Source organism: Heterocephalus glaber, unplaced genomic scaffold (assembly GCF_053883595.1).
Source record: "Heterocephalus glaber isolate CG9 unplaced genomic scaffold, H.glaber_assembly_v1.0 deba00000281, whole genome shotgun sequence".
NCBI classification, from domain to species: Eukaryota; Metazoa; Chordata; class Mammalia; order Rodentia; family Bathyergidae; genus Heterocephalus; species Heterocephalus glaber.
The window spans coordinates 1,558,058-1,583,240 of NW_028258139.1; the positions used below are offsets into that span (position 1 = coordinate 1,558,058).

The 25,183-nt window shown below is 40.1% G+C and overlaps 2 protein-coding genes across 6 annotated transcripts in view; one reads left to right on the forward strand and one right to left on the reverse strand.

Moving 5' to 3' along the window:
- Positions 1–4,845: 4,845 nt before the first annotated feature.
- Positions 4,846–11,688, reverse strand: Mrpl15 (mitochondrial ribosomal protein L15). Its single transcript, XM_004837508.3, has 5 exons — positions 11,492–11,688; positions 10,397–10,551; positions 9,605–9,770; positions 5,803–5,926; positions 4,846–5,356 (listed from the first exon to the last, which is right to left on the reverse strand). Exons 1-5 carry the CDS (start codon positions 11,597–11,599, stop codon positions 5,019–5,021), a joined length of 891 nt encoding a protein of 296 aa, XP_004837565.1. The 5' UTR covers positions 11,600–11,688; the 3' UTR covers positions 4,846–5,018.
- A 9,428-nt stretch (positions 11,689–21,116) lies between these two features.
- Lypla1 (lysophospholipase 1) overlaps positions 21,117–25,183 on the forward strand; it is a 53,749-nt gene continuing 49,682 nt past the window's right edge. For 3 of the 5 annotated variants that reach the window (XM_087185582.1, XM_004837509.4, XM_021248830.2), the window contains exons 1-2: positions 21,125–21,307; positions 22,084–22,115. In XM_087185582.1, coding sequence (XP_087041708.1) covers positions 21,239–21,307; positions 22,084–22,115 — 101 coding nt within the window. In that variant the 5' untranslated portion in view covers positions 21,125–21,238. Of the gene's footprint in view, positions 21,308–22,083; positions 22,116–25,183 lie in introns of all 5 variants that reach the window. The other 2 variants (XM_021248820.2, XM_087185590.1) reach the window with 2 other exon arrangements.

Consider the following 25,183-nt stretch of genomic DNA (forward strand, 5'->3'; position numbering starts at 1 on the left):
ACTTAGCCTCCTCATCTTTGACAAAGGAGCCAAACACCCTCACTGGAGGAGAGATAGCCTCTTTAATAAATGGTGCTGGAAAAATTGGGTTTCAACTTGCCAAAGATTAAATCTAGACCTATATCTCTTACCATGCACTAAACTAAAATCAAAATGGATTAAAGATCTAAATATTAAAACACAAACGCTGAACTGGCGGGAACAGAGGTTAGGTAGAACTCTTGAAGACACTGGTGTAGGAAAAGATTCTACAAACAAAACCTCAGTTGCCCATGAACTAGCACAAACAATCAACAAGTGGGATCTCTTCTTACTAAAAAGCTTCTGCACAGCAAGAGAAACCACCAACAGTGTGAAAACACAACCCACAATGTGGGAAAAATTTTCCCCTGCTGTTCCTCAGTCAAAGGTCTACTATCTAGAATCTAAAAAGAACTTTAAAAAATCAGACCTCCCAAATTTAAAGACCCAATTCAAAAATGAGCATCTTAGGGCTGGGGATTTAACTCAGTGGTTCCGCCACCTGCCTCGAAAGCGCAAGGACCCAAGTTTGATCCCCGGTACCAAAAAACAAACAAACAAAAATGAGCATCTGAAATGAACTGACATTTCTCAAAGTAGAAACAGCAAATAAACATATGAAAAATGTTCAACATCCCTGGTCATTGGAGAGATGCAAATGAAAACAACACTGAGATTCCACCTCACCGCAGAAAGAATGGCTGCCATCATCAAATCAATCAATAACAAATGCTGACGGGGCTGTGGGGAAAGAGGAACCCTGCTCCACTGCTGGTGGGAGTGTAGACTGGTGCAAGCACTGTGGAAATCAGTATGGAGATTCCTCAAAGAACTAGGACTGGAGGTCCCATTTGACTCCATTATTCCACTGCTGGGGATCTTCCCAAAAGAATTAAAAGAGTCATACCACAGTGATATATGTGCACCCATGTTCATAGCAGCACAGTTTGTAATAGCTAAAACTTGGAAGCAGCCCAACTGCCCATCAATTGGAGACTGGAGAAAGAAAACGTGTCTTTTTTTTATAAAATGGAGTACTACTCAGCCATAAAAACTGAGAAATTAGAGACATTTATAGCTAAGTGGATGCACATTGAGGCAATACTCTTAAGTGAAATAAATAGGACACACATGTGTAAATACCGAATAGTTTCACTAGTGTGAGAAACTGAAAGTGTAAATAAGGACTAAAAGGTATAATAGATAATGTGAAATAGGAAGAAAAGGGGCAAAGGGGAAGGGGAAGTGGGAGGGTTAGAGGAAAGGAAAGAAGGGAATGGGATTAATATGAGAAAATGGAAAAATAGGAACAAAGTCTTTGTAAATAGGGAGGAATGGAGGGGTTGAAGGGAGGGCTGGGCAAGGGTGAAAAATAAGAACCAAGAGAGACCATGTAAAGGTGCAAATTTCCAACGATGAATGTCATTATATTGTATACCTAAAATGTACCAATAAAATGAAATTTTAAAAAAAACAAAGAATAGCTCCTGAGACAGGAGGGGTCTCAGAGGAGTTGCCTATGAGCCCATTTCTCAAAGGAAGTTTTAGAGCCAGGTCCCAAGGTGTGGGTACAACGTGGGTAAAAACTGTAATCAACCAGTAAGATTACAAGTATAGTCTCTTATGTAATATTGACCCACTAGCAATAAGGGCATATGGATGACATCATTAATCTTGGTCCATAATCTGTAGCCTCATTCATAGTGGCTTTAGTCTAAGTGGGTTGGAGAGGATGGCCCATTCAAAACTGTCTATGTATTCTGGAAACCTCAAAAAAAGTTGGTGCCAGTAAATTTCAAGCTTCTGGCCGGGGATTTAGCTCAGTGGCACAGCACTTGCAGAGCCAGGTCCTGAGTTTGATCCCTGGTACCAAAAACAAAACAAAACAAAATTTCAAGCTTCTATTCATTCCTTGGGGAAATATCCAAATCTGGCCATCGTGACTTCAACCTTCTTTGCAACTGGGGATCGAACTCAGGACTTTGTGCTTTTGAGGCAGGCAGCAGAACCTCCGAGCTAAATCCCCAGACCCACTTTAACCTTCTTTAGATGTGCCCCCAACCACACCTTTGCATTGACTTCCTTGAGGGCCCAGCCTGACTGCCTACAGTATTTCTGACTTAGCTCTCTGTATCACAAGCACTGTGATTTGGAGTTCTTATCCAGTGCAGCCAAAACTAATCCTAACACTCAAACTCTGTCACTTGTAGACTCTTAAAAAATAAAGGCACGTTTTAAGATTTCTGCCTAGCCTCTAGAACTCCAGGTATTTTGTACGCCACCACAGAAGATGACCTAAAAAGATGACTCTAAGTTCTAGGTTCTAAGGAGTGGTTCAATAGCAAACCAGACTACATAATTTTGGTAGATAAATTCATAAATTGAATTCCAGGTTAGCAATACATGAGTTTAAAAACTTAAACAAAACAATGCATAGTTTAGGTTTTTAAACATTTTCATTTTTTAAAAACATTTTTAAGAAAATAATCAGTCAGGAAACATTTTATTTCTCTGGAAAAATTATCATGAATTATTCAAAGATCAGTTTTAAATCACTCAAGGTGAATTAAAGCTTTCATGAGATTTAGGTACAATGTATCACTGAAAAGCGAAATAAGCTTGTTAACTTCTTAATCTTTTATATTAACTGAGTTTAAGTTGGGAACAGTGCTGGGTACTACCCTCAGCTGCTCGCCAAGCTGAGGAAGGAGTATGGTTTGAGCCCAGGAGTTCAAGGCCAGACTCAACATGGCAAGGCCCCATCGCAAATAAAATCCTTTAAGTTTCCCATTACCAAATGATTTTATATAATCATTGAACAAGTTTTTCCATTATTTGAAATGAATGAAATACAAAGGTCTCCAATGTCTGAGAAAGTAAAATTCTATCAATTAGAACCCTTACCTTCTTAAAAAAAAAAATGCTAATGGCTTGATTGTTTTCTACTTTTATCAGGGTACTAAGAAAACAAATTCACTTGGAATTTTTGTTTTTCTTACCTCCAATGTTGCTAGAAAATGTATACTGGGGATAATGGTGCAGCATGTCAGGAGGCTAAGGCAGGATGGCAAGTTCAAGACCAGCCAGGGCAACGTAGTGAGACCTTGTTTCAAAATTTTAAAACTTTTGTGAAAAGGGCTGGGTCTGTAGCTCGGTGTGTAGGCTCCGGGTTCAGTCACTAGTACCATAAACAAAACAAAATCAGCACCTACACATTTATTCACACAATTTTGAAGTCATCCCCAGGCTTAAGCTCATGTTCCCAATCCTCTCCGTCTTGCCTGAAGCTTCTCCCTCCTGACACTGGGCAGCAGTGTCTCTGAGGCTCCTGATTAAAAGAAGGGGCGGGGAAAGGAAAGGAAAAGGAAAAATGCTGAGAAATGGAAAAAATGGAAATAAAGTCTTTGTAAATAGGGAAGGGTGGAGGGCATGAAGGGAGGGCTAGGAATGGGGAAAAAATAAGAACCAAGACGCATTATGTAAAGGTACAATTCCCAATGAGAAATGTAATTGTGTTGTATACCTACAATGTACCAGTAAAAGAATTTAAGAAAAAAAAAAGCAGCAGCTCTTTCCTTGATAAAACCTTATATAAATTCTCTACCATCTAATAGAAAGACTTGCCAAAATTAGGAGCTCAGTATTTAATGACTAAAAATTGAGATGCAAATCAAACTTCAGTGCCTCATTAAATTGTGCAGAATAGCATCTGAAGACTTCAGGGAGTCTATGGCACAGATGGCTTTAGAGATCAAATAATTATCACACATCTATGAGAGAAGAGCACTGGCTCTCAGAGCACCTAAAAGCTCAGATAGGGGCTGACAGGTATCAAAGATACTTGAAGCTAGGTATGAGAAGTGGTAGCAACCTGGACCAATTCTGCACTATTTGCCCAAAGGCATTTAAATTAAAATTATTTTAAAATGTTAATTACAATTTGTCTTAGGCATTTGACTTAAAAAAAAAAAAAAAAAAAGACAAATTCAGGTATTTCAGTGTAGTTTGACATCTATTTTTTTTTTGGTACCGGGGATTGAACTTGTGACCTTGCGCTTGGGAGGGAGGCACCGGAACCACTGAGCTAAATCCCTGGCCCTGACATCTATTTTTCTAAGTCTTCATGGACATCCAGGGCTGTCCTAGACACTCAAGAGAAAGAGAGGAGGGAAATGACCTAAGATTGGCAAAGTTTAGCAAAGAGTGAAGTGTTGCACAACTATGATCCTGTCTTTTGTTGGCCCTTGGGTTGAGATCGTAAGATACATGATCCGTTATGCTTGTTACTACTCAAAGGAATGGTTTCCTAGGATTCTTGAGTTATTTCCAGAGTGTCTGTCTCAATCACTCTAACAGAGAATTTCTTTTTTGGGGGGTACTGGGGATCGAACCTGGGTCCTTGCGCTTGCACAGCAGGCGACGAAACCACTGAGCTAAATCCCCAGCCCTAACAGAGAATTTCTTAAAAGCATTTACTATGTTTATTTCTCTACACTACAGCTTAGCACACAGTAAATACCAAGTAAATGTTTTGATTAAAAAAAAATGAAAACCTTTTATATTACTGCAATCAATCAATCAATCAATCAATAAATCAATAAATAAATGGGGCCACTACCTTTTCACCACCAGCTCTAACCTCAATTAACACGCCTCCTAATCAATCCCATTCCACTTTCAAATTCATTCTAGCTTGCAACAATAAGAAAAGGCTGGAGGAAAAATCATGAAAAGATGGACTAGAAATATTTTTAAATAGCTATAATCATCCTTCAACAGACAAGCAGCAAGTTTGAACCTGACACACAATCCACACAGACTCAGTTCCCCTATGCAGTCCTTGCTTATGCATTTTATTTTCATTTTAGATGAATGTACAAAAGACATGATTATAGTGACAGTTAACATCAACCCTGGAAAAGTACTATACATTTGGGAAATCCATGGTTCAGTCCTTTTCTGGTACTCTTCACCACTCTGCTTTCCTGGAAGGAAATTCATGAGCTATAGTATTTGAGGAGCTCCTCATCTATAGGCTTTAGAATTTTCTTATCTGCCATATTTACCACCCATCCAGGAGCAAGACCAAAGAAAATCTGCCTTGGATCCTTTCGAGTACTGAGCATTTTGAAGAGTTCATCTTTGGTGATATCAGGTAGGATATAACCATACTTCCTGGCAAGTTCAAGTCTTGCTTCAGGAAATTTGCTGGGATCCGCCAGGTAACCTCGGTTCTTTGCATCAGTATAATATGGTACCAGCTCTTCAGGTGGGAGCATTCGTTTTGGAATGGGTTGTCCACGTAGAAAGAATGGGACAGGTTTGCACACAATTCCTGAAAAATAAATACATAAGAAATATGAATACTGGTTCTATACATGATAACTATATTACAAATTTAATTATTTATTTTTTAAATCTACTGAAATGAGATAATCCACATAAGAGATGTACATCTCTAAATTTGCTATTCCCTAAGTAATCAAAAAAATAGCAGAGCTGGGGATTTAGCTCAGTGGTTCCGCTGCCTGCCTCGCAAGTGCAAGGTCCCAAGTTCGATCCCTGGTACCAAAAAATAAAAATTAAAAAAAATAAATTTAAAAAAAATTTTAAAAATTTAAAAATAGCAGCTGGACTGGGGATATAGCTTAATGGCACTGTGCCTGCCTGGCAAGCACAAGGTCCTGAGTTCGATTCTTGGTTTATTAAAAAAAAAAAAAAAAAAGCAGCAGCTAGTAGGAGAAAGACAGAAAGAAGAAAACTACCCAAGAACAAGCTTACCCAGACTTCTTGGGTCATAGAAGGCAGTAGTAACCACCCCACCATTTTTTTCAATTGCAGCAATGGCTACTTCAGAAGCCAACTGTACTTCAATATTAACTTTCGCCTTAAAGGTGTCAGCACCCTGTCATAAGTCAAAACAAAGACTGTTAGTAAATAGCTTGGCTAAAGAAAACTAACCACGTCAAGATTCCTTTTTAAACTGTGTTTTCCCCTCCAAAGTACCTACAATGTAATAATAATTCCTGTTTTTAAATATCTATGTTGGGATCCTATCAAAAAAAATTTTTTTACATTAAGGCCATTCTATTTTTATCAATTTTCAATCCCTGTAAATAGGAATGACTACACTCCCATTTTATGTATTTAGTAGATGCCAATATAACCACCCATTCCTGATAATTTACTGACAGGAAGACTGTTTAATTCTCGTAACAACAGGATTACTGCTTTATCAGACAGGATTATTGCTTTATCAACTTCACAGATGGAGACACTGAAGCACAGAGAGGTTAAGTAATTTGCCCAAGACCACAGAGCTAAAATTCTAATCCAGGGAATCCAAGTGGCACATGCCTATAATGCCAGCACTTGGGACTCCGAGGCAGGAGGAGGCAGGAGGACTGCAGCACGTTGAGGCCAATCTGAGCAACATAGTTCAAGGCCACCCTGAACTATAGGACAAGACCCTATCTCAAAAAAAACCCTAACTAATCCATTATTTAAGGGGTTTTTTGGTTTGTTTTCATTTTTGCAGTGCTGGAAACTAAATCTAGAGCTGTGTACATGTTAGGCAAGCGCTGTGCCACTGAGCTGTGCCTGCAGCAGCATCTGTGTTCTCTGCAACATCGTGCAATTTGATACAGATAAAATTAATCCTCCTTATACCTATATAAAGCAAGAGGCCAAGAGAAGGCTAAAGAAGGGACAAGACTGAACCAGGCAGAACAGAATACCTGACAATATCTGAGCTTTGGAGGCTTGGTTCTCTCTAGCAAAAAGGCAAAAACCAGATTTCTTTTCACTACTGGCAATTGAAGCAAGGCCCTGAGTGTCTGCTCGGCAAACACTCCACCACTGAGCTGTCCCCGCCCTCTCCAGTCTGAGTCAGGACCTTGCTCAGTTGCCCAGGCTGGCCCTGAACTTGCAGTCCTTGAGATCCCACCTCCTGAGCAGCAAGGAGTACAGGCATATGCCCATTACATTCAGCCAGAGATTCATTGTGCACTCACTACTGACTGTTAGTTTCTAGGCTGGAGATAAAGAAAAAAACAAAAAGTCTACTTTTCACCTGAACCTTCAATAAAAGAAAATGTAATACTGAACTTTTGAAAATAATGATGTTTTTAGTCACATCAACCAGGATTTGCTAAATTTTTCTCCTCTTTCAAAACAAAAAGATGGCAGAATTACTACTTTTGTGGCAAAAAAAAATCTTTTTATTTTGCTGTGCAACCTAGCTCCCAATCTGGTTCTTTTTATGAAATTTTCATGCACTTTAAAACTATTCCATTATCTCTAAGATGATTTTTTCCCATTTTTCTGACATTGGTGTGCATTTTTATAATCAACAGTACCTTTGATTCATAAAATAAGGCCTTATTTGTGCTTTTTAATTATTACTCAACAGAATTCCACTATTTTCAATATTATAAACAGCATTTTTAGGAAGGTCTTTTATCACATTTATTTTAATCTTCCTTAAGAAATATATTTCCCAATTGACAATTTTGGAATCAAAACAGTTTCTTTTTCTTTTTTTTGGTATTTTCTTTTTTTTCTGGTACTGGGGATTGAACTTGGGTCCCTTGCACTTTCAAGGCAGGGGGTGGAGCTACTGAGCTAAATCCCAGGCCCCTTTCAAAACAGTTACAAAAATCTATTATTTCCTTGCAAATCTGAAATTAAGAAAAGGCAAACATTTTACAGACCCATAAATAACATGTGACTACATTTATTCCACCACTGCCTTAGGGCAGAGTTTTCAGGATAATTTTTGCTAGTCTAACAGACACACACCCAGAGATTACTGGGATGTGCTGATGAAGTCATGGGCTTTTCATGTGTTAAGACACGTCTATTTCCTTATATACACAGAGTAATACACTGAGGGTTAACCATGTATTTGATATTCTCTTTTCAAACTATCTTATCTGAAAAGGTATTATCCATTCTTGTACTTTTTTAAAGACATCTGTAAGATTTTTCTATCATTATATACTTCCCTCTAGTGGACACTAGGTTTCCTGTGGCACTACATAAAAGCAGCAGTGGTTGATTAACAATATACAAAAATTTATTTCCTTATAAACTCCTGGTCAGTTACTACAAACAGAAGACTTTGCTGTGGTTAGAGCGTAATATGATATATTCCTCTTCCTCCTTTTTTTGTTTTTGGTGGTACCGGGGATTGAACTCAGGACCTTAAGCTTGCAAGGCAGGCGCAGCATCACTGAGTTAAATCTCCGGCCCAAGTTTTGATCTGTTTTTTTGAGACAGGATCTCACTGTTCAGGCTGGCCTTGAACTCACTATGTAGCCCAGTCTAGCCTCGAACTCACAGCCATCCTCCTGCCTCAGCCTCCTAAGTGCTGGGATTACAAGCGTGTGTCACCAAACCTGGCTTCCCCATAAATATTAACTGAGTGACTATCATGTACTAATATTTCCAGAATTGAAAATATGTCCAATTAGCTGCTCTCAAGAAAGCTTGCATTTTAGTGATGAAGACAACGAAACACAAATGTGTAAATTGTAATAAATGCAAATGTTCATATACATTCAAAGAAAAATGTTTTGGGGCCAGGGATTTAGCTCAGTGGTTGTACTGCCTGTTGCGCAAACACAAGGACCCAAGTTTGATCCCCAGTACCAAAAAAACAAAAACCAAAAAGACCTTCCTGATATGTTGACATTTGGGCAGAGACTCAAAAAAAGTTGAGAGTGTAAGCTATACCAATACAGAGAAGCACATTCCAAGATAAGGGAGAACAGTCCTGCAAGACAGTTCAGCTTTGCAAAACTAATGTGTAAGAACACAACTCAAACTGAATAAAAACAAGAGGGCAGCCAGGGATTTAGCTCAGTGGTTCCACCGCCTGCCTCGCAAGCACAAGGACCCAAGTTCAATCCCCGGTACCAAAAAAAAAAAAAAAAGAGGGCAGGATATTAACTATAGCAATCCCCCTTTATTCACAGTTTTGCCTACCTTGGCTTCCATTACTCAAAGTCAACCATGGTCCAAAAAATTAAATGGAAAAATCCCAGAAATAAACTCATAAATTTTAAATTGTGTGCTGACTAGTGTGGTGAAATCTCATGCCATTCCACCCCATCTTGCCCAGGACAGGAATCACACCTTTTCCACCACATCCATTTCATATGGTACACACTACCTGTCCATTAGTCTCTTATAGTATCACAACACTTCTATTCAAGTAACCCTTATTTTACTTAATAATAGCCCAAAAAGTGCAATAGTAGTGATAATGGCAATTCAGGTATTCCAAAGAGAAGCCATAAAGTGCCTTCTTCAAGTGAAAAGGTACAAATACTCATTAAGGGAAGAAAAAAATCTTATGCTGAAGTTGCTAAGATCTGTGGCAAGTTACTGATATTAATCTTTTATGTGTCTAATTTACAAACTAATCATATCACAAGTATACATATGTAAAGGAAAAACCATAGGTTTTGATATCCATGGTTTCAGACATCCACTTGGGATGAGGTAAGACGGGAACTACTATATATGGAAATAAAAAATATGTTTCTACATAACCCTAAGACATCTAATCCAGACTTACCTCCTCAACCAGCTGGACACCATAATCCCTTTTAAATGGCTGGATGGTCACACCTCTCCCATTGACAAGCTGGGTTAAGTCAATAGGTTCAGTAGGATCAACTCGACCCAAATCAATAAGATACTGCAGTCTCTTGAGACTCAAAGGCTGATACTGACGTCTGAAGCTAGGATCAAGAAAATAACAATTTGAAAATAAAGATTAATTTTCCTGCAACTTCGCCAAATCATCTCAAAGCTTTGTCCTTTCTTTTCCCATCATTTTTTTTTTTGGTACCGGAGATCGAACTTGGGTCCTTGTGCTCACAGGGCAGGTGGCGGAACCACTGAGCTAAATCCCCGGCTCTCTCCATCATTTTTGATGGTTTGACAAAATAAAAACCTTCTGACTACCTCACAAACAAGTAATATTGATGGATTTGAGGTACTTGAGAGTAAAAATAATCTACCTCTATGAGCACTTAAGTTTATTCACATATACAAATAAACAAATTTACGAAAAATGTTATTATCTGAATTACAAAGCAGGGGTCTACAATGGGCCAGATATATTATCTGTATCTACCTACATATCATTTTTTATTGCTAATCCTTTAAGCAATCATAATAGGCATAAACATCTCCATTTTGTAGGTCTGAGTATATCTGGGCTTTTTTTCTCTACTCATCCAGGCTGTTTCATTACTGAAAATGATTTAGGAGCAAAAAAAAGTTTGCTTTGAAATGAATTTTAAAATTCTACAAAATTACTCTTTTAGGTGATTTTAAGTGGAAATCAGGGGTTGTAATTTACCTGTGTCCTTCATTAAATCCGTATTTTGGGATTCGGAGGTAAAATGGAGTCTGGCCTCCCTCAAAGCCCAGTCTGGGCCTGGTTCCTCTTTGCCTCTCTCCTTTATGGCCTCTGCCACATTTTCTACCTCTTCTCCGACCTCTCGGCCGTCTCTCCTACAAGGAAAGAGTTTTAGGACATTCACATACATTTCTAAAAACTGCACTTCACCTTTTTGCTGAATATTTTTGGTTATGCCATTCACTCATCCAACCAACCAGTACTAGCTAATGCTTCTGTGTCACTGTTCTTTGGGCTGCTCCAATAGCCACGTAGCCTATTAGCATCTTTGCCTCTGAAGACGTGACAATTCTTTTTTTTTTTTTTTGGTGCCGGGGATTGAACTTGGGTCCTTGCGCTTGCGCAGGAGGCAGCGAAACCACTGAGCTAAATCCCCGGCCCACCAATTCTTGTAATCAAAGGTATGTTTCAAAGGTAAAGTTCCAAGAATAAGAGACGGGATATGACCAGACAGGAACTAAAAATATCCTAGAATTAAACATCAAAAACAAGCTTCACGAATGTCCAAGAAATGATTTTTATTTTGGAATTGTAAATATAAAGCTGTTACATATTATTTGAAGACTAACAAAGTATTTTCCTTAAACTTACTATCACTTCACAGAATCAAAAAAAATATTATCTTGACTGTTAAAATGACAATCTGTCGACAACCAACAGCTTTTGCACCTATATTCAGTGAACTGCGGGAGTAAGTCAATTTACATCGTTGTAATGATGACTGATACATCTTCTAGGAAAGGACCTCATTTTAAATGCAATTCTGAACGACAATCATGTTGCGGTTTCCGAGTTTGCGCCCCTAATATTTTTATGCTCTAAATGTAAACCTTATTTTTCTTTAAATGTAAACCTTAGTAAGAGTTGGGGGAATACGGAAAGATTATCTCTGGGCAGTGAAGGGCACCCGGCTCAATAACCCTCCGCTTAACACAGCACCCTTTGGCAAAAGCTGTTCCCCAGAACGCCAAGAGTAACAAGCCGCGGCCATTGCCCGTGTCCCCAGCGCCCCCTGATCCACCAACAGCCATTTACCGGTTTCCTGGAGCCGGGGTTGGGCTTTAGGTTGGCCAGGCTCACACGCGGCAATGACCGGAGCAGGTCCAGGGACCGGGCCCCACCACCCTGCAGTGAGCTCGCCATGACCCACAAGCCCCAGGACTTCTAGGACGCCGGAAGCCGCATTGGAGGCCACGTGGTCTCGGAAGGCTGCTTTACGGCAGCTGCCGCGCCCCTGTCGCGCTGCTGCAGCCGCGCTGTTAGCCTCAGAATCCGGCAGAAGCTTAGCAGTTTTCTCGTTTGTGTCGCAAACTGTCGTGAGACGGGCCGTTCTTTCTTATTTTACAAGCTCATTCTCTGTTGGTGGGCTTCACGCGCTATTCTGGTTAAAAAACATTCTTTTCCGCCAAACTAAAACACGCTTTGAAAAAGTTGTCATTAGAAGATCTTTCAGTATTTGTTTGGCCTTGCATATGTTGTGTAAGATTATCGTGAAACTGCTCTCTTTTCTAAGCTGACTGGAAGCCAAAATAAAATAAAGTGAGCGATAAATTACTTGCTTTTGCGCTTGGGTAATGTAAGATACAAAAATAACACTTAGAGTCCAGCTCTTGGGGCCGGGGATTTAGCTCAGCGGTTTCGCCGCCTCCTGCGCAAGCTCAAGGACCCGAGTTGGATCCCCGGTACCAAAAAAAAAAAAAAGTCCAGCTCTTAAAATGATTGTAATACCAATCTTTGAATAAGATTAAAGCTATGAATTCTCATCCATGTGTTTATACTGTTTACTCTTAATAATGGGGACCAACCAGATGTGGTGGCACACACCTGTAATCCCAGCACTTTGGAGGCTAAGGCAGGGAGATCGCCACGAGTTCGAAACCAGCCTGGGCTACGCTGTGAGTTCAAAGGCAGCCTGCACTGTAAAGCATGACCTTGTCTCAAAAAAAAAAAAAAGAAGAAGAAGAAGAAGAATGGGGGCCATACTTAAGAGCCTGGCGTGTGCCAGATGTCGTGTTAAATTAGCTTCAGTCGATTTATATAACAAAACGACTCTAGAGGTAGATGTTATCACACTTGACAGAGAAGGTGTGGCGTGGCTAAATCAGGCAGATTGGCCCAGATCTCATAAGAAGCAGCAAAACTAGGATTTAAACTGCTTCCTATCATAAAACTAGTATCTTTATAATATAAAATTGTATAGCTGCATCACAAAACACAAGTTTCAACTCCAAAAATGAATGGATTTAAAACACACTTCTCATAAGTGAATTTAAAAGACTGTTCCAAACCAGGCATGGTGGTGCACACCTGTAATCTTGAGGATTTGGCTCTGAAGCCCAGTCTGGCCAATCAGCGTTTTAGGAAGACCCTGTCTCAAAAAGGAAAAAGGACTGGGGATGTACCTTGACAAAGGCCTTGGGTTCAATGACCAGTACCAAAAACAAAACAAAAATCTGTTCCTTTCTTTTAATATTCTTTTACTATTTCACTTTCTTACAGGGGAAGCTGTTCCTGGCTGGCTCTTGCTAGTAATCACAGAGAAGCTTAGACAAGTTTTGGAGGGCAGCTATTTCCATGTTTAAACCTTTTTGAAGTTACGTTAAATCATATGTAGATTACATTTAAAAATCGCATTCAAAATGTTCAAATGGGAAGGGGAACAAAAGAGGAAGGAGGGAGAAAGAAAGGAAGGAATGAGAAAAGAGAAAATAGAAGGAAAAAAATAGAAACAAAGCTTTTGTACAAAGGAAGGGGAGGGGGCTTGAGGGGAGGAGGAATAGGGAAAAAAAGGCGGATGTATCATGTACAGGTGCAAATTCTCTACAATGAGTGTTATCATTATGTATGCCTAAAATGTACCAGTAAATGTTTTGCTATTTTTTTAAAAAAATCACATTCATTCTTTTAGTTAACCAATGTTTATGAGCAAGACACTGAATTACAAAATAAACATGAAAGAAATCAAGTAGGATTTTACCCCCAGGCTGTTTGGAGAAAGTTTCAAAAATCCAGTTTTGTTTTGTTTTTGGTACCAGGATTGAAGGCGGATCCTCACGCTTGTGAGGCTGGTGGTGGAACCACTGAGCTATATCCCAGCCCCCCAGTTGTTTTTTTTAATGCCAAAAAAAGTTTGTAGACTTTCTTTTTTTTTTTTTTTTGTACCAGGGATCAAACTCGAGTCCTTGCGCTTGCACTGCAGGTGGCAAAACCACTGAGCTAAATCCTGGCCCGTCTCTTGTAGACTAAATAGGAAAAAATGGAAGAAAAATACAAATATTGTAGTTCTTCAAAATGATATGAAAGTAAGGTCCAGGGTCTACTTAGAAGAAGTGAAAAACATGATAAGCATGGTGGTGCATGCCTGTAATCCCAGAACTTTGGAGGCTGAGGCAAGAGGATCTCTGGGTGTTGAGGCCTGGGCTATATAGCCAAGTTCAAGCCCAGCCTGAACTGCATACAGAGACCTGGTCTCAAATAACCTCCCCCAAAATAACAATAATAATAATAGGAATAGGAATAATAATAAGAAGAAGAAGAACAACAACAACAACAGCAACAACACAAATAGAATATAGAAAAAATACCTGGGTGTAGTGGTACATGCCTGTAATCCCAGCACTTGGGAGGTAGAGACAGGAGGATCACTCCCAGTTTGAGGCCAGCTGGGCTACATAATGAGACCCTATCTCAAAAAAAAAAAGCTAGTTCCCGTCCTTGATGATTTTTTCGGTACCAGGGATCAATCTCAGGACCTTGTGCTTGCAAGGCAGGCACAGTGCCACTGAGCTAAATCCCCGGCTTCTATCCCTGATGATCTTTAATTCATTGGCTTCCATCATCATTTTATTAGAGCTTCCATACTATTGTAGACAGCTAAGTAAAAATAGAAATGAATAGGCAGTCAGAGAGGAATCAGGCCCTCAAGAGAATCAGCGCAGAACATGAGGCACATCAAAAGTGTAACTGGTAGCAAATTTGAAAAGAGCCAGGCCTCAATTTGGAAATGTGTTGGCCAGGCCTGCAAGCCTCGCTGGAGATAAGCAGCAACTTGAGATCACACTGTAATTAACACCACCTGGTCCAGTTGATAGGGCATCAGACACATAGGTGGGTGACCAGAACATCAAGACCCATACTTCCATCCCTTTCCAGGAATGCCTTTATTCTTTTTATATTAGAAATTATATGTAAGTGAAAGTTAGTGATGCTCACCATGTGCCTCATGTCCCTAAGGGATCAATATTAGCTAAGCAACTATACTTGTAATCCTATAGGTTGATTGTAGTTTGACCCATAGCTACCCGTCCAGCTATATAAAATACCTTTGACAAACAGCTTCAGTGGCCACCCACTTGGGACCCGTCCTGGAAGTCCAGGAGCTATTCTTATTTCCAATAAAATTCTACCAACCTCTTCTTTTGGTTTGCAACTTCATTCCTCAATGTTCTGAGGCCACAAACTTGATACATATGGCAACAATACCTTTGAGAAGAAATTTACAAAATACAATTTCAAACTGTACCGTAATCTACAGAAAGATACACAGTTTTTAATACCTACCTAGAAAAAAGTCATTCTTTAATGTAGCAAAGCTTTACATTTATGAAAGGTAGGAAAAGAAACATGCTCTCCAGAGGAAGTTTGGATCAAGTAAAAGTAGGAAAGAAAAACACTCTACAGATGAGAATAGACTACAGTGAGAGAAAAAAGTAGCTAGAAAATCATTGTTTGCCTTAAATAATGAACTTTTGTTTGAGTGTTAATACCACAAGTATGTTTTGCTGGGCTCAGTGGCACACACCTATAATCCCAGCTGCTGGGGAGGTGGAAGTAGGAGGATCAAGTGTGAAGCCAGGCACAGCAACATAGCTACAACCTGTCTCAAAACAATTTTTTTTTAATTTAGTAAATGAGGTACAGAGAATACAATACACTGTACTTCTTGGAAGTATATAGTATATTTGTTGTGTGATCTATGGAACTTGGTGGGCATTAAATTAATAATAGTGGAAATACTAATGGTTTGCAGTTAATTATAGGCTGCATGTTTGTTTATCCCACCCTCCACATGTTGACTAAGTATAGAAAATTGTCAGAAAAGGTGGGGATGGTGCATACCTATAATCCCACACTCTGGGAGGCTGAGGCAGGAGGACTACAAATCCAAGCCTAGCCTTAGCAAGACCAGCTCAAAATTTTAAAAGGGCTGGAATGTAAGCCAGTGCAAAGACCCTGGGTTCAATCCTTAGTATCTCAAAACAAAACAAAAACTTGTCAGAATAATTTGATGAGTCTGTGTTGCAAGAATGTAAATTAAGGGAGTGTGGTAAATCAGTGATCCTTAAGTTTATAGAAGTTTTACAACATCATCACCATAGCACAATTAGTACTTATTACACACCTATATGCTTGGGTTGTTGTTCTAAGTAAGCCCTGTTTCAATCAAGTTAAGAAGGCTTTATAATAAGAAAATTTTATTTCAACAACTACTGTATTTAAGGTCCATCTTGATTCTAGCCCCAGTTAATAATGATACTGAATCATGACATAAAAAGAAAATGAATCCTAGAAAGATGATGTAATGTGAAGTCCTATGGGAAGGCCTCACACACTCCCACATAATCTTCCCCATCTATACCTGTAGGCATATAGTTTATTAACATAGATTGATTCCTTTGAGCTCATTATTTTAAAATATTCTCAAGATAAGCAGAGTGTGGGAGTGGGGGCAGTGAAACTAAAAGGCAATACATTCATCCCATAAGTAGCTTTGCAGGAACCATAATCGTAAGACGCTAGAAAAGGGAGACTGATCAATATAATCCTGTTATTGAGATTAAAAAAATAAAGCCACATAAACACTTTCTATCCTAAGTGAGATAATTCGTGAAATAATATTTTAATATGTTGGCAGCGACGTGAACAGGAGGAGGAAAAGATTTTCAATTAGATTATTGCTGAATTTTGCTATACACCAAGAAAAAGGTATTTTTAGGATGGGACCACTGTGTGGATGTACCTCAGTAGTAGAGTGCTTGCCTAGCATGTACGAGACCCTGGGTTTGCACCCCGGCACTGCCAAAAGAAAAAAGAAAAGACTCCTAGAATTGGCATGAGGAATAAGTGAGATTTGTGATGATCAACATGGGGGAGGAGTGCAAGCGTAAGGACCCAAGTTCAATCCCCAGTACCAAAAAAAAACAAAACAAAAAAACATGGGGGAGTAGAAAACTGGAAAAATGATTATTCCTTACTGAAGATAGAAGGGAATCAGGGTGGCAGTGCAGTGAATCCTTTTGATTTTGGAAGAAAACTAATATTGAGAGAGGGCTATGAAGAGGGCATGGAAAGGGGCTAGAAATAAATATCACCCTGATAAAATCTACCTAGTTTTACCAAAGCTTGGTACCAAGTTAAAGGTCTTCATTCACGCCAAAATAGGGTTTTGTTTCACTTTTATTAAAGTATGGTAATGCCTACATGTTATGAAAAAAAGTCAAATAGTACATAACCAAAGCACTAATTCCCTATCCCATTTTGATTTTTCCCTCTCCATAATCAATCACTTGAAAAAAAATCAGTACTGGGGATTGAGTGCAGGGTCTCACACATGCTAGGCATGTACTCATCACTAAGTACTCATCACTGAGCTATACTCTCAATTGCATAAGGAGTCACTATTAACTTTGCTTTTGTTTTTTCCTGGTGGATGCCTCCTTACTACTAGTAAAATCTCTCCATCATCTCTTGGAAAGCTGGTGGTGTAATTCCAAGCTATGTCTGAAGGCTTGAGAACCAGGAAACTGCAGGAAGCCAAAGGTGAATTCCTTCTTCCCCTGCCTTTTTGTTCTGTTCAGGCCCTCCCTGGGCTGGATACTGCACACACACTGGAGGGAGGGCAGCTCACTTTACTAAGTCCACTGATTCAAATGCTAATCTCATCCAGAATCCCTTCACAGACATGCCATGAAATAATGCTTAACTTGTACACCCGTGGCCAGTCAAACTGACATATATGATTAACCAAAAGGGATTTGAAAATATGTCCTGGAGCAGAGTTATCGGACCATAAGTACGTACATCTGCAACCTTACTAGATTGTCCCAAATTTCGTGTCAGGCTCATTCACTTTTATACTCTCATCATATACTATACACACTTTTGCCAGGCGTGGTGGCACATGCCTGTAATCCCAGCACTCAGGAGGTTGAGGCAGGGGATTCATCATGAGTTTGAAGCCAGCCTGGGCTACATAGTGAGTTCAGGTCAGCCTGAACTACATAGCTAGACCCTGTCTCAAAAAGAGAAAAATAAAGGGCTGGGAATGTAGCTCAGTGGCGCACAGCCAACAGGCAAGCAAAAGGTCCTGAGTTTGATCCCCAGTACTGGAAAAAAAAAAGACAAAAACAAAAACTAACTATATGCAGTTTTATACTCTCATCATATACTTATATAGGACTAAAGTGGTAAATTATTTCTATGTATATTTCTTTATTTTAAAAGTTAGTCACTACCTATTATTAGTCATTTAGATTTTCCCTTCAGGAGGGCTGGGGATTTAGCTCAGGGGTTCCATCACCTGCCTCTAAAATACAAGGTCTCAAGTTCAATCCCTGGTACCAAAAGAAAAAAAAGAAGATTTTCTCTTCAGGAAATTGCTTCAAATTTGATAGGAAATAATGGAGGGACCAGATACATTTTCTTCCCAAATGCAGCTAGTTATTGCAATAGCATTAGCTGAAAAATCTTACCAATTTTGCACTGATTTGCAATGCCAGTCAAATACCTTTGTCATGTACCTATTTTTCCCATGCGGGTGTGGGGTTTTTTTTGTTGGTTTTCTTTTTTTTGACCCTCTAGAGTTTAATTTTGTTCTAAAAATAAATCCAAGTAACTAAGACTATTCAGAAAATTATCTGATTTGCTTGTCTTTTATTATGCTTGTAATTTACTCTTGCAACTTTTGTGATTCTATAGGATGTCGTACATTTGGTAGGGTTAGCATTGCTACAGTACTCTAATTCTTTGTTAATGTTCCAGAGTATTCTTGTATGTTTATTTTATATTTATGTGGGTTTTTTTGTTTTGTGGGGTTTTTTTGGTACCGGGGATCAAACTCGGGTCTTTGCGCTTGCGCAGCACTCGGCAAAACCACTGAGCTAAGTCCCCAGCCCTGTTTATTTGTTTTATAATTATTTTATAAAATTTAAAAGTCTTATTGGAATATTTAAATAACTTTATTAAATATAATCTATTGAGATTTAATGGGGTTTACATTGCATTGGTAGCTTAATTCCTAAAAAATTGATAATCTTATAATATTGGATCTTACTATCCAGTTATTTGTCTTTTCGGTTTTTTTGTTTGTTTGTTTTTTGTTTTTGGTACCGGGGATCGAACTCGGGTCCTTGTGCTTGCGAGGCAGGCGACAGAACCACTGAGCTAAATCCCCAGCCCATATTTGTCTTTTCTATACCATGGTAGCTTGCTACTTTTTTGATATAGGTCTAATACATTCAACTTTTGTTTATGTAAAATAAAACTGTCTCTGTAGATGTTGCAATCTTTTCTTTCCTTTTTTGTGTACTGGGGATTGAACCTAGGCCCTTTCCACTGTGCTCAATCCCAAATCTTTTCAAATTTTACGTTTTGAGAAAAGTATCACTAAGTAATTCAGTCACTTATGCTGAGGTTGTGATCTTCCTCCCTCAGCATCCCAGAGTGCTGAGATTATAGGCGTGGGACCCTCTGCCTGCGCCAGAGATCACAATCTTATATATAGAAAACCCCAACATCTCCATCAAAAAACTGTTGAAACTAATAAATTCAGTAAAATTTCAGGATATAAAATCAACATAGAAAATCAGGGATTTAGCTCAGTGGTTCAGCCCCCTGCCTCCAAAGCGCAAGGTCCGGAGTTCGATCCCCAGTACCAAAAAACAAAAAACAGAACAAAACTGAAACTAGAGATTCTATGTAATCCAGCTACTCCCCTTCTTGGTATCTTCCCAAAAGAATTAAAAGCATCATACCACAGTGATATATGCACACCCATGTTTATCGCAGCACAGTTTGTAATAGCTGAATCATGGAAAAAGTCCAAATGCCCATCAACTGATGAACAGATAAAGATGTGTGTTTTTTTTTGTTTTTTTTTAAATACAATGGCGTACTACTCTGCCATAAAGGATAAACTTGACACATTTCTAGCTAAATGAATGTACCTTGAAACCATGCTCTTAAGTGAAATAAACTGGACACTCATATTTAAATATGGCACTGTTTCTCTGGTGTGAGAAACCGACAGGGTAAATAAAGAACAAAATGTATAATAGATATTGTGAAAAAGGAAGAAAATCTTCAAATGGAAAGGGGAACAAGAGAGGGGAGACAGGGAAAGGAAGGAAGGGAAAAGAAAGAAAAAAAATCTTTTTAAGGAGCAGGGAATGGTAAAAGAGCCCCTGGTCTCAATCCCCAGTACCGAAGGGAAAAAAATTCAAATAATAATTATTTGGGACATTTTATGTTCATAATAAGAGCTAAAGAATTTAATTTTCTCTATTAACATGACAACGAAATGACTTAAAGCCTGACATAAATATATACTAGCATATGCCATGTGAGTTCCATTATTGTCATTTTGAATAAATCAGTATCAACTTACCTTTTTTTTTTTTTGGTACCGGGGATCAAACTCAGGTCCTTGGGCTTGCGAGGCAGGCACCGGAACCACTGAGCTAAATCCCCAGCCCAACTTAACATTTTTTGAGTCCACAAAATTCTCACCATTCAAATCCAAGACAAGAATGTTTAAAACAACAAAAACAGTACGTTTAAGACCTCAAAGCCCTCAGCACTGTGTTTATCACAGGTATAAAATGGAGTGTGAATTTCTTTACATCTTTTATTCAACATCTTCCCAATGTTATACAGCTTCAAGTTTCTTCATTGAATCGTAAACTTCTAAAGGTCACAGCATATTAGCTTTAAGTGTTTCTATCTCCTCCTCTTCCAAATCATACCAAATACGCAATAAATTATACAACAAACTTGTCTGAATAAAGTCCATTTTAGACCCTTGACCCACCTGTGCAGGAAAAGGGCTGTCTAGTCTGCTTAAATCAGTACCGTAGCAATCACTATCCGATGAGTTTAAGGAAGCTGAGGATTCTTGGTGCCAACTGAGTGTTTTCCTTTCTAACTCCTGTTTAAAAAACGGGGGAGTCAACCCCAAATCCACACACTGGTGTAAGCCCCACTGGACCCACAGCAAAGCTCGGCCGGCCTCTCCCAGTCCAGCCCTTCTGACTCTTGTCAATGAGTAGCCCCTGGCCGTGGGAAACAAAGGAGCGTTCGGGGGAGACGACAGTTGGTTTGGGGGCTCCTTCTTCACTACGGCGCTCAAAGAGTGGAAACCTAAGGCAGGATTTACCAGCGGCTGCAGGCCGGGGTCTGAGGACCCTGAACCCAAAGTTTACAAGGCGCCGGCGCGCACAAGGAGCGCCGGAGGCCGCCGCAGTGAGCCTGCGAGGGCGGGGGCCAGGGGAGGAGCCCGGGCTTTGTGACGCGAGGAGGGGGAGGCCGGGGCAAGGGGCGGCTGGGCGCAGGCCTAGGAGCGCGGGGCGGGGCCAGCGGAGGGCGGGGCGGCGCCGCGTTGGCGCGCACGCGCCCGAGCGCGCGCCCGGTGAGGCGGGCCGGGACTCGCGGCTCGCACGCCCTTGGGCCGCCGCCGAGCGCGCGCTCTCCCTTCCGCTTCCGACGCGCTGTCCTCCCAACCGGTGGATGTGCGGCAATAATATGTCTGCTCCGATGCCAGCCATCGTGCCCGCCGCCCGGAAAGCCACCGCCGCGGTGAGTGGCGGCGGCCAGGTCTCCGCGGGGCCCTTTGGGCCCGCCGCTGGCAGCTGTCCCTCGCGCAACGTCGCCGTCTCAGGCCCGGCCGGGGTGCCTGGTCGGTGGGAGCGCCCCTCCACGCGGAGGCCGGGCGGCGCGGCGGGCTGGGGCCGCGAGGGTGCCGGCGGCGGAGCTGGGTCCCCGCCCCGGGCCTCGGCTTTGCGAAGCGAGCGCGGCCGGACCCCCACGGGAGGGACGCGGGTCCGGGGTTTCGCGGCGCGGTTCTGCTCGGTTTGTGGAGGAGCAAGCCCAAGACCGCAAGGAAATCGCTCTGGTGTCCTACCTTATCTCTTGCCCTCAATGAAAGAAGTTTAAGATTTAGTGTCTTAAGAGATCAGATATGCTCGGGTTTTTTGGGGTTTTTTTAAGGAAACTTGTCTGTGAGAATTTCAAACTTAATGTTTGCGCCCGGAAACTCCTTTTTTGTGATGGGAAAATTCTGCAGTGTGACACTCACGGTTTGACTCGAAAGAGACATTATTTTTCTTAGAACGTGATAATTTGCACTTGAGAATGTCTAGCTGGGACCTCTAAGTGCTAAAATCCCACATTAATTATCTTAGGAACTAAAGGGAAGAGAATATAGAGATTAACCTGCTGAATCGTGTTTGGAATTCTGTCATAGGTTTAAGAACCTTCATTCCCTTTTCCACCTTAACCAAAGCTACAGTGCCTAACGATCCAGGTGGACTTATTTATTTAGGTGTTGCTTATTATTTTTTCCTCTTTTTTAGGTTATTTTCCTTCATGGATTGGGAGATACTGGGTAGGTAATCATTATTAGTAACAGTAATGAAATGTCATGGAACTCTTGCTTACGGGTCAAAGGTTTAATGTTTTCAGTTTGCTAAAAGTTGTATGAAAAAGATTGCTAGTAAATGTTTCATAAGATTTCAGTGATCAGATACAATCTTTTCTGTTTATTAAATGCCCAGATTTTTCCTCTTATCTTGAATTGATCATTTTTCAACTGCTGGCACATATTGAAATTGTAAACTGCTCCTTGGTTACTTTGGGTATTGGATACCAGAGAAGAGTGGAATGTTTGTAGAGGCTGTGTGAAACTGAGAGCTTTCCAGGAGAGCTAAAATTTTAGAGTGGTTTAGAGAGACTAGTTGGTTTTGTTAAGAGAAATAGAGTGGCAGGCCGGGGATTTGGCTCAGTGGTTCCCCTGCCTGCCTCACAAGTGCAAGGTCCCGAGTTCGATCCCGGTGCCCCCCCCCCCCAAAAAAAGAGAGAGAGAGAGACAAATAGTACCAACATAAAACATACGGAGTTCTTAATGAGGGATTAGGTGATCCCTTAAAAGAGAAAATCGGTAGAAGGACAGGGCGAACTACTCAAAGATTTGGAAGCTTAGCCAGGTGTGGTGGCACAAGCCTGTAATCACAGCCCTCAGGAAGATTCCCAGCTAATTCAAGGCCAGCCTGAATTACAGAGCTAGACTGTTTAAAAAAAAAAAAAAAGATTTAGAGGCTTATCAAATAGATTTTGTTGAATTAACTTCAGATTATGATTTTTTTTTGTCATAGTGGGGACTGAACCCAGGGTCTTCACACTGACCTGCATTCTCAAGCCCTTTATTTAATTTTATTTTGAAACAATCTAAGTTGCTCAGGCTGGGCTTGAAGTTGTGATACTCCTGCCTCAGCCTCTCAGTGCTATCCTGCCCTGAAATTTTTTTTTTTTTTTTTTTTTTTTTGGTACCTGGGATCAAACTTGAGTCCTTGTGCTTGCGAAGCAGGTGGGGGAACCACTGAGCTAAATCCCTGGCCCATGTGCTGAAATATTTTCAAATACTTCTGGATGAAATATTTAAAAATTTATAGAATTACTTCTGGCTGGAGGTGTACTTCAGTAGTAGAGCTCTTTGGTAATGTGCAGGAGGCCCTAGGTTGGAACCTCAGCACTACAGAAAAAGTTTTAAAAATTGTTTCAATAACAGTAGATTCTTCAATCTCTTTATGTAGATTTACTAATCTCTTTTTTTGTTTGTTTTGTTTTTGTTTTGTTTTGTTTTGTTTTTTTGGTACCTCGGGACCTTGTGCTTGCAAAGCAGGTGGTGGAACCACTGAGCTAAATCCCTGGCCCTACTAATCTCTTTCTTTCTGAATATACATTGTATTTGCTATACCCTTTGAGAGTATATCGCAGATATGATTTTTTTTTTTTTTTTTTTTTTTTTTTTTGGTACTGGGGCTCGAACTTGGGACCTTGTGCTTGTGAGTCAGGCAACGGACAGCTAAGATTCTTTACTTTCATGTACTTTGGTGTGTTATCACTGATATACTATGTTATATAAACTATAAATAAAACACTGATTTGCTTTTTTTTTGGTATGGGGGATCAAATTGGGGTCCTTGCACTTGTGCAGCAGGCGGCGAAACCACTGAGCTAAATCCCCGGCCCCAAAACACTGATTATATAAGGAGAGTCTCTTATGTAATCACAGGATAGTTATTAAATTCAGGACATTTAATATTATACTCAAACTTTGCCAGTTTGTCCCAGTGATATCCTTTATACTCCCCTCCTCCCCATGCCAGGATTTCTCAGCATTTGTTGTTGTTCAAGATATTGACAGTTTTACAGAAAAAAAATATTTAAATCATGAAGAAATATTTTTTTCATGATTGGATTCGTTTTATACATTTCTGTTGTGAAAACTATGTAGTTGATATATCCCAGGCATTGCACCATTGGGACAAAAGTGCTGTTTGTTCCATTGTTAGTATTAACTTGGATCCCTTGATCAAAGTGGTGTCTTCCACGTTTCTCTACTACAGTTATTTTCCCTTTTTGGTTAAAAATCAAGTTTTAGGGTGATAACTTTGAGATTTTTGCAAATTGTTCCTCATTAAACTTTTAGCTAGTATTTTTAGCATCCATTTGATGGTTCTTGCTTCAATCAATTATTATTTCTTTTGTTTTGTTTTTGAGACAGGGTCTCACTATGTAGTTTAGGCTGGCCTTGAACTCCCTCTGTGGCCCAGGTTGGCCTCAAACTCAGAGTGATTCTCCTGTCTAAGTCCCCTGAGTGCTGGTATTACAGGCATGGACCACCATGCCTGGTTTTGAATCAATTATTACTGTGATGTGATTTTATAACTCATTTCTTTTATGTTTGTTAATTTGTGTCTCCTCATTTATTTAATATGGATTCATTTAATAGTTTACATTCCACTGGTTGTATTTTAAAATTTTTAACCCTTTTTAAAAAACTTCAGATTTACATAAAAGTTCTAGAAATAGTATTTACAGCTCCATATACCTGTCACCCAGATTACTCAGTTGTTTTTGTTGTTGTTTGGTTTGGTTTTTTTTGGTACCGGGGATCGAACTTGGGTCCTTGCGCTTGCAAGGCAGGCTGCGGAACCACTGAGCTAAATCCCTGGCTCCTAGGATAGGTTTATTTTGGCTCACAGTTTGTAGAGGTTTCAGTCCATAGTCTGGCGACTCCAAGGTAGGGTGGAATAGCAGAGGAATGGGCTGCATGGCACGGTGTCCACGATGAAGACAGGTTCTGGGGAGGGAGATAAGCCCTTTCAGGCCGCACCTCTAGTGACCTCCCTCTTCTGATCAGACCTCCCCTTCCAAATCTGCTGCAAGCCCGTGTAATCTACTCACCCTCCCAAAGCACCCGCACCCCGTGAGTGCATGAGGCTCTTAGAGAACATCTAGATATAAACCACAACACCAGATATCTTGGGATATTTAGGTATTGAAAGACAAAGTGGGATCTTGTAAAAAATACCTTTACTCTTTAGATTTATTCTTTTGCCATTGCCCCCTATCATGGGGTAAAGCTTTCTTTTCTTCCTTACTTATTGTGTG

What these genes read in the sequence shown, in the direction of transcription:
- Mrpl15 (XM_004837508.3), bottom strand. Translation starts at nt 11,599, where the DNA reads ATGGCGAGCTCACTGCAGGGTGGTGGGGCCCGGTCCCTGGACCTGCTC. An exon ending in ACCCCGGCTCCAGGAAACCG is followed by an intron (nt 10,552 to 11,491) that starts GTAAATGGCTGT and finishes CTTTCCTTGTAG; the next exon opens with GAGAGACGGCCGAGAGGTCG. An exon ending in CTATGACCCAAGAAGTCTGG is followed by an intron (nt 5,357 to 5,802) that starts GTAAGCTTGTTC and finishes TTTATTTTTCAG; the next exon opens with GAATTGTGTGCAAACCTGTC.